Raw genomic sequence first — 9406 nt, forward strand, 5'->3', positions numbered from 1 at the left:
AGAGAAGAGAAGAGAAGAGAAGAGAAGAGAAGAGAAGAAGAGAAAAGAGAGCTGCCCTCACCCCACATTATGAAACCAATGTTCATTAGCCAGGAGGGCAAGAAGGGCTGATAAGGGCGAGCATCCCGTGCAGCCCTTCATGACAGGCATCATCTGTGAGTCATTAATTCCCACTTTGCTCCCACACCTTCCCTGCTCCCTGGAGGCAAGCTGTGCTCCTTGCGCTCGTTTTATTTACCACCTGCAGCAGAGCCGTGGAAGAGTGGGAATTTGGTGATGTGTAACCATGGAGGTGCCCCATTGCAGTGCACTGAACTCACACCCAGTGCTTCTGCTCTGCAGCCTCTCTGGGTTTGCAAGGAGCCGGGCTGCAGGCGATAAGCACACAGAGCAGCCTGTCCTGGGCTGATAAATCCTGAACCCGGTGCAAATCAGCCTTACTTGGAAACGTTCTGCACGTCTGGCTGGAAATTCTGGCCGGGTGGGTGGGTGATGTGTGTGTGTGTGTATCCCTGCCCTGATGTGCTGTGTGAGCACCCACGTGCCGAGCATAAAGCTGCCTTTGTTCAGAACTGTGCAAAAACACAACGTCTGCGGTTGTTGGCACGGATAACTCCTGGTCCAGCTTTATAAATAAGATATTTGTGGCTGCGGCTACCTAGCGAGGATGAGGAGTCCGGGTCCTGAGTGCTGGTATGGATAACAGTTCTTATTTTCAGCACTAAATTAAGCAAGTGCTGCTCAGAATGGGAACCGAAGTGCCCGCTGTTAACTGAAGAATGTGTAGAAAACAAGCAAACAGCTTAAAGCCGGGGGATGTCTGCATGCTGTGTGTGTGTGCAAGGCATCCCATAAACAGCAGCAGGTCGGGATGTGGGTCCTTCCAATCCTGCTGAACGTGCAGGGCTGGGGAGCAACGTTTGCTTGAGTTAACTGGGGAAATCAGCTGCCTGCAAAGGCTGCATGACCTGAGCTGGGTGAAGTCATTGGGTTTGGTTAAGCAAAGGGCCCTGCGTGCTTCTGGGGTTTGTAATCCCAGGAAACAACCACTAATTCATCCTTCTCCTTTAAATCACACTTGAGTTGAACTGCACTCCGAGCCCTGATGTCTGCAGGGAGCACGATGGATTTCCAATTCATTGCCACATTGAGGGGATGCTCCCAGTTACCCCAAGCCGTCACCTGCAGCCCTGCTGGCCCCATTGCAGCTGCTGAGCATCACTGCCTTCCCCTCCATCTCAAGCTGCCAACCATGCCCTGTTCTCACCCATCGCATGGAGCCGCACCATTTATTGCTACCCCGTGCCTTCTGCCTCCTCTCTCACCTGCAATTTTTCTGCTCCGGGCAATGTTTAAAAAGGATCCGGCACTGAAGGATTATTTAACTCAGCCTGGTGAATCATCTCTAGGGAGGGAGCCCGGAATTCTTGCAAGCCTGCGCTGTGAGTTTCATTAGCCCAGAGTTCAAGGTTAGAGAAAGATTAACAAGGGACTGCATTTCTCTGCTTTGCTTTTGGGGTAGTTTTTCTTCCACCCCGTCCACATAACCCCGCTGCAGAGAGTCTCTCATTGTGTAACAGCAGAAAATCCAGAGGTTTTCAGTTTGTTTCTTTTTTTTTCTTTCCCCTTTTACTGAGTTTTTATCCCCAAAACGATCCGGAATTCCCCATTTTCCGGCTCAGTGGCGATGATGGGTTCGTTCTGCACCGCCCTGCTCTCCCTACATCCCCATCCTCCATATCAAAGAACCTCAGCGAGAAGACGCTGAGCAAAGCCCTCATCTGTCCCGAGAGCTTCAAGAACAGAAGTTTGGGCACGAAAATCCTTTATATATGTATTAAAAAAAAAAATAAAAAATCTACCAAATCAATAATAAAAGCGTGTGAAACGTGAGCCAGGTTCAGCTTTCCCTCTTTTAGTGATTCTGCAGCGAAACTTGCTGCGGTTTTTCGATACGTGAGTTTGTGGCGGTGCCCGGAGGTCGCAGCCAGCTCTTTCTCCTCTCCTCCTCCTCCTCCTCCTGCTCCTCCTCCTCCTCCTCCTCCTTCTCCTACGTCACGGCGCGCGGTATCGGCAGCTCACATTGCTTCATACATCGCAAAGCTGTCAGCTCGTCAGCTCGGACCGGGTCCGAACGCGACGGTTTGGGACCAAACCCTGTCTTAACTCGATCCGAATCCGGATCCCAGCCCGGGCGCAGCGCCCTCCGCACCGCGCACGATGCGCTCAGCTGCGCTCCGGTTCTGCCCCGTCCTGCTGCTGCTGTTGGCGGTGCGTGGATGGGTGTGGGGGGCTGGGGGAGCTGGGGGGGGTAGGGGGGCTGGGGGACACCGAGGGGATGTTTTGGGGTCTCGGGATTCCCGGAGGTGCTGCCCGATGTCGGCGCGGCATGTCCGGGCTTGTTGCACCGTCGAGGGGGTATGGAGAGGTAGGGACGGGGATGGGTTTTGTATGGGAAGTGGTGGGGTGGGAGGCAAGGGGGGGTGTTTTATGGGGGATGGAAAGACGGGGGAGTGGGTTGGAATAGGTCTGTGGGAATGGGGGTGTAGGGGATCACGTGGAGTGGGGGGGTGATGGGGTTGTGTGGGGGATTGGAATTCTCCTTTAGTGGGGATTTCTGGACGGGAGGGAATCCGGGAGTTGGGGGTCGCCCAGATCGGATGCTATGGGGGGAGCCGAGGGCATGGAGGGGCTTCCCGGATCGAGGGGCTACGGAAGGGGCAGGGGCTATGGGGGGCTCCCCTGGTCTAAGGGCTCTGCAGGGCTCCCATGATCCCGGGGGCTGTGGGGGCTCACCTGGCCCCCTTACAGGGGTGGTGAGGCTATAGGGCCGCTTAGCTGCCTGGGGGCTGTAGGGAACGCTGGGGCTATGGGGGCTCAGCTGGCCCGTGGGATGGGAGCGGTGGGCTCACCTGGGTGGGTTTGTAGGGGACAGGGGTGTGTGGGGCCGAGGCTGTGGGGCACAGAGGGGGATGGGATGGGCTATCGGCCCTATGGGCGTGTGGGGCTCGGGGACAACAAGCCTCGCCGTATGGGGGATGGGTTCCTACTTCGCTGCCCTGCTGGGAGGGAATTCCCCACTTTTTGCTTGAGAGCCATTTTGTTGTCGGTGTGACCATCGGGAACATTCGGCAGTGCTGGGGTCTGGAGTGCAGTGTGGGAATGCATCACATCACCCCATATAATAATGGGTGCCCAGACCTCAGTGCTGGTGGCAGTCGGGGTCAAAACTCCACCACGCGTGGATCTGTTCCTGCGTGGATGGGTGGTGCCCAAAGTACGACATACCTACAGCCTCGCCTCTCCTGGCCCCACAGAAATGCATCCCTGAGGTTGGGGGAGCTGGATTTGTGCCACCACAGAGGCACTCAGACCCTGGTGGGATGCCCACCATCCAACCCTAAAAGTGCATCAGCTTCACATCGGGTTCCAACCACGTGCAGCTTATAGGAATTCAGTGATTGAGGTGCTGTTTTCCAGCATCTTAAAGCCTCGCTGATGCCAGCACCTATGGAGTCATTCAGAACAGCCCTTTATTTGACTGTTTAACTCGGTGCTGCACATGACTGTCGTCCGATGCTGCGCCGCTTCCTTTGGTCACCTCTGCCCATTGCATCATGCTGGAGTTCGGCCACCAGCACATGAGGATTGTGTGCAATGGCTCTGGATCTGCCGGAGCTCAAACTCCAACTAAAGCCCGGTGGGAAAACCCCTTTGGTGTGACTGGAAAGGTTCAGGGCTTACAGTCTCTCTTCTCAAAATGGAGAGCTGGCGTTGCGTTAATGCCATAAGGACACTGCGGGGTTCTGTGTGGGATCGGTGCTGCGATGGTCCAACTCCTCCCTTGGGTAAAAAAGACAGAAAAGAAGGAAAATGCACGGAGTTTTGCTGCAGTGGCTTTGAGTGGATGAGGATATTGGATTCCTCCGCCCCAGCGCGGTGCTGGGGACGTTTCCTGCACGTGTGGCTTCTGGCCCTGGGTGCTTTGCAGGGCTGCCATACAGGCTGGGAAGGCTGGTAACTTTATCGTGCACAGTTCTGTTTTGCGATAGTGATGCAATCCCACACCCCAGGGGCCCTTCCAAACGGCAGGCGGGTTGTGTTGTTGGTGAGACCAACTTTGCAGGGTTTGAATGGAGAAGAACTTTTTTTCCCCGTGAGGACAGGCAGTGCACTCTCCATCCATGAAAACTTCCAGATCTTGGCTTGGTGAAGCCCTAAAAACTGCAGAGGTGGTGGAAGGCAAAGGATTTACGTTAGACAGAAAAAGGCTTTTTGTCCTTTATAAACACCCAAACAGCTCGGGCAGGCGTTTCGACCCGGACCTGAGGTGTTCTCATTTCTCTTCTTGCTCCCTGCCCCAGTGCAGAGGAGGCAGAGAGCTCCAGAAATGCTTTCTCAAAGTAATGCTGGTGGTGAGCGCAGGACTTGGTCCTCCATTAGGAGGTGTCCCCTCCCTGCCATTGTTTGCTTTGTCGGTCCCTGTGCTCCGTGCCCACACCCTTCTTTGCGGGAAGTGATGAAGAGGAAGAGGGGGGGCCAATATCTGCTCCTGCAGTGCCTTGGAGGTACTGCTTCAGCGTTTCTGACTCAGGGAAGAAATATGCGCTCTACCAGGCGGGTTATGGGAAGGGCACAACGCGGGTAGAGGGAAGCCTCTGCCTGGCTGCCGCTGCCCACGTGTCCCTGTGCCCTGTCCTGGGGCCCCAGTGGTGTGGAAATGGTGGGAGCAGCTCAGCCTTCCTCCCCACCGCCTCCCTTGCTGCTCTTCGTTATCCCTGCACAGCACCGCGCTGCTTTCTTCCGTTCTCTTGGTTCACGTGCTCAGAAACTGGGGAAGGAAAGCAGGCATAATCGGGTCCAGCAGCTGTGGGCTGTCCCGGTGCGATGCTTCTCCTTTGCACCAAGGATTTGGGGTGTTTCTAACCCAGTTTTCCTGTGTTTTTAACAGAAGGTTCACTTGGGATCTGCTGCGGCAGTGAAGAAGCGGGCAGTCAAGTCAGATGTCCTGAAGCCAGACCCCTACAGCAAGAAGTGTCCTATGGGTAAGGCAGTCACAAGCATCACTCCGTGCAACTCAGTGACAGCAGAATCAGCTCTTGCTGCAAAGACATCCCCACGTCTTGGCAGCACCGTGCCTCCAGTGTGGTTCATTAACTCGTACTTCTTTCCATTTCACCCCTTCTTGCAGGCACCTATTTGGCAAACGACTCCTCCAGGTGCCTCCCATGTAAGAAGGATGAGTACACCGAGTATCCGAACGACTTCCCCAAGTGCCTGGGCTGCCGGACGTGTAGGGAAGGTAGGAGGTGGTGTGAGGGAGGGTCGCTATCAAAGCTTCTGCATAAGGAGTGAGGACATCTGCAGCAACCCTGAGGAGCAGCTCGTGCTGGGTGTGCTTGGGATGGAGGGAGCAGGCTGCATCCTGACCTGGCGCAGTGGATACTTCCAGATCTGCATCTCCATGCAGCACAGCATCCCTTGTGCAAAGCTGGGATGTGAGTCCTCCAGCAAGCACTGGGGGGGGTTGGGTGCACGGCAGTGCTTGCAGGCTGCTGTGGGAGCTTTAATGCAATCATTGCTTTGGCATGTGGGCATGGCAAAACTCCACCCCGGGGGGCAAGCTGGGCTTCCCTGGGCTTGCGGGTTGTTGGCTGCATTGGGGAGCGGATGGAAGAGCCTGAGCAGGGCTGTGTTGCTTCTTGCCCACAGACCAGGTGGAGGTGAGTCCCTGCAACTCCACCAGGAACACACGGTGCGCTTGCAAGAACGGCACCTTCTGCTTACCTGACCACCCCTGTGAGATGTGCCAAAAGTGCCAAACCCGGTGAGTTGGGAGCTGGGGAGCTCTTGGGCTGCTGTGGGGATCCCCAGGTGCTGAACCTGCCCCATATCCCCCATCCCAGGTGCCCCAAAGGACAAGTGAGGATAGCTGCTTGCACGCAGCAGAGCGACCTGCGGTGCGGTCCTCCCTTGGACAACTCCTCCAGCTTCACCACCAGTGAGTTTGGATGGGGTGAGGGATGGAGGATTGGGAGCTGCTGTTGTGGCAGCAGCTCCCCACACCCCCGTGTTGTCTGCTTTAGCAGGCATCATTATCAGCACCATGCTGCCTGTGGTCCTGGTGTTCCTGCTGGTGTTATTATGCTGCTGCTGTTGCAGACGCTACAGTGCAGGTGAGGGGGATCACGGGCCATAGATATGGGGTCCTCACCCCCCAGGGTGTGGGCAGGAAGGGGACGTCCCGTGGAGAGGAAGGGTGACAGCACTGCTTTTTCTTCCAGGGAGTGGTGGAGTGCTGAGCAGGAAGCCCAGAGCCATGGTGGTGAGTAGTGCTGGGCTTTGCTCTGCTTGCTCCCCGCTTTGCTTGCAGCTCATGGGAATGCTGTGGTGGGGGGGGGGGGTGTGGATCACCTGCAGCCCCCGCTGCGAGGATGGCGGGGCTCCAGCTTGGCTGCTCTGCATTTCTCTTCCAGCAGAAAATACTGTTGCAGCGGATGGGGATTCAGGACAACAACTGCAATGAGCAGATCTACCAGCAGCAGCAGCAGCAGCAGCAGCAGCTGCTCACCACAGAGCAGGGCTCAGAGGTTCCCCGTGGTGTGGAGGTGGAGGTGGAGGTATGGCACTGTGCCCCTCTGCTCCTCCTTGCATGGCTGAGCTCTGCTGCTTTCCTCTGCCTTGAGCTGATTAACTCAAGGGCTTCCAAAGCTGAACCAGGGTGTCTGCATGGAGATGGGTGTGGAGATGCGGATGGGCATGGAGGTGGAGAAGGGAATGGAGATGGAGATGGTCACAGAGATGTTCTATGCCCATAATCTTCTTTGTTCTACACTCAGTAGTGAGCAAACCTCCCCCTGCCCAGCATCCATGAGCTATTGTGATCCCAGTGTTAGGAACCCATCACCCCCATTGAGGAGTGTCCCAGGGCTGCGTGGCAATCTCCTGCCCCAGCAGTGCCCAGAGATGTTCCCTGACCCCACTGTTAGCAGGGGGGGGATAGTGCTCATGCCAGAGCTCTCTGGGTGCTGTAATACGTCTCTTTTTCAGGAGGTGGCACCAAGAACTCCCAATGTGGAAACCCAGAGGAATCTGGTTCCAGTGCCAGGAAAGGACCCCATAACTGGTAAGTGTTGGGATGTGGTGCTGGGCAGGGATGGGCTGAGCCTGAGGGCTCTGAGAAAGCTCTTCCAGTCCGGATATCCGCATTCCCTGAGCTTCTCCCTTCTCATTCCAGTTTTGTCTTCCTCTTTCAACACCTTTGTCGACCTTGTGCCCTTCCCTCAATGGAGGAGATTCGGCCGAGCCCTCGGTCTGCGGGAAAACAACCTTTATCAGGCAGAGCAGAACGACAGAGAGTCAGGGGAGCCCTTATATCAGATGCTCATCATGTGGCTCAACAAAGAAGGCAGCAAAGCTTCTGTGAATACACTGCTGGAGACCCTGTCCCAGATCAGCCTCAGCGGCGTGGCAGACATAATTGCCTCCGAACTCATTAGGAATGGATATTTCCAGTATGAAGTGAGCTGAGGAGCACAGCCAGCCCTGCGTCTCCCCAGCTGGAGCTGAAGATGCGAATTCCTCTGAGAACCCTTATCTTGATCTTTGTGATAGTATTCTCGTGGCTCCTCTCTCCCGGAGCCGTCGCACTGTTCAGCTGAGCCTGGAGGAGTCGATCCCATCGGGAAGCAATTGGGGTCTTCTCCACCACACTCAGCGTTGGTGCTGCCTTAAGGAAGCCAAGCGAGTGCCTTGATTTCATTTGGCCAACGCAACGAGCCCAAAGGTCTTCCAAGCTGCCTTTGAGATCATCTCATTTGCAAGCACTGATTTTATACGGACCTCGGTGCAGAACTGCATCTTTGCTTGGTGCGGGCACTCATTGGTTCTAACTGGATCAACTTTTTTAATTTTTAATTTTTTAGTGATACTTCTGCTTGTAGAACATCTCCGAGCCGACCATCATGCTTAGTACTGCATGCGTGGTGGGCAAACATCTATGGGGCTCCTGGGTTACCCTCTACAATCTATTCAGAGTTGCATTTGTAGCTAGTTCTGCTTGCCCTTAGGAGTAGACACAAGACTATAGCAGTGGGGTTGGAATTGGATGATTCCCAAGGTCCCTTCCGACCCAAGTCCACAATTCTATGACTGTAGGAGACGTGGGCGCGAGTCATTGGCACTGAGACTGCTGAAATGAGGGTGGTGAGGCTGGGTCGGTTTATTCCCAATGCCAGGGCTGTGGGGCACCCAGCTGGTTGGGTTGCTCCTGCACCTCCAGGGACAACACACAGCTCAGGGATGAGGTGCTGCAGCCTTCCAGCCCCAGGAGCTGCCCCTGTGCGGGCGCAGGGTTGGGCAGCCCCTCTGCACCCCTTTCCGTCCTCTCCACCCCTGTGCCAAATACCAGCAGGACTTTTGTATTTATGTATTTATTGATTGTAAACGCGTACATACATTAACTTAAAATATAATATAAAAATAGCTGGTTTTTTTTTTTTTTTTTTACTATGCGTGACTGTGTGTTTTATACAGAGCTCTGGCCCAGCCAGTTAGTTTTATCCAGGATTTTTTCTACATGTGTCTTTATGAAGGAAGAATAAACTTAAAAACAATAACAATCCTCCTGATTCCTCGTCCCTTTTCCCCTTTGCTTTGCCATTACGTTGACATCGCTCCGTTTTAGCTTTGCATGCCCTGGACATTGCAGAGCTCTGCATCCCCACCAGCAATGCTGCTGCAGGTCCTCAGCAGCAAACTTTTGCTGCTTTTGCCACGGGTCCCGTGCTCTTTAGCTGCCTGTAGAAGCAGGAGGCTGCAAGCTCGGTCCCTCGTGCAAACAGAGGCTGTGTGCTGCTGGAGCTGCAATGCAAATCCATGCAGTGCTTGCAAAAACCCCCGAGCTGCCCCCAGCCATCCTGCTGGATCACATGCAGGGCATTTCTCATTGCAAGCACCCAAAGCAGGAGCTGCCAGCACAGGGAGGGGGAGAGCAGCCTGGCAGCCTGGTGCTTTGCTCTGCATGCAAACCCAGCAGGGGCAGCTCCTGCAGGACATGCACGGTGGGGATGCTTTCCAAAGGGAACAAAACCTCATCCTACCTGCTGCAAAGCATTTGCACCCGCTGCATCTGCTCCTGTGCTCCTGCATCCATGGCTGAGCATCCAAAGAGTGGTGACACAGAGCAGCTCCCAGGAGCATCACTCCCACGGGATTTGGGTTTTTAAGGGCTGCATCCTTGCGGTGCTTCTCCACTCCTCCCAAACACACAGGGACTACGCTGGGCTTTTCAAATAGCATTTATTACAACGGAGCCTTCCAGGCTCGGCTCCCAGGCTGGGAGCGTGGGGTTGGGTGTTGGGAGTGGGGGTTGGTGGCTTCTTTTGGCTTTTTTGGTGGTCTTATA

The 9406-nt window shown here is 55.0% G+C and overlaps 1 protein-coding gene across 4 annotated transcripts; it reads left to right on the forward strand.

Moving 5' to 3' along the window:
* The first annotated feature begins 2064 nt into the window (after positions 1 to 2064).
* On the forward strand, positions 2065 to 8623 carry TNFRSF10B (tumor necrosis factor receptor superfamily, member 10b). 4 transcript variants are annotated; one of them, XM_010723050.3, is made up of 10 exons: positions 2065 to 2271; positions 4952 to 5045; positions 5192 to 5302; positions 5713 to 5827; positions 5907 to 6001; positions 6087 to 6176; positions 6285 to 6325; positions 6477 to 6620; positions 7051 to 7126; positions 7238 to 8623. In XM_010723050.3, the coding sequence occupies exons 1-10, from the start codon at positions 2221 to 2223 to the stop codon at positions 7528 to 7530; spliced, it is 1110 nt and encodes a 369-aa protein (XP_010721352.1). In that variant the 5' UTR covers positions 2065 to 2220; the 3' UTR covers positions 7531 to 8623.
* The last annotated feature ends 783 nt before the right edge of the window (positions 8624 to 9406 follow it).

Source organism: Meleagris gallopavo, chromosome 24, assembly GCF_000146605.3.
Source record: "Meleagris gallopavo isolate NT-WF06-2002-E0010 breed Aviagen turkey brand Nicholas breeding stock chromosome 24, Turkey_5.1, whole genome shotgun sequence".
Lineage (NCBI taxonomy): Eukaryota > Metazoa > Chordata > Aves > Galliformes > Phasianidae > Meleagris > Meleagris gallopavo.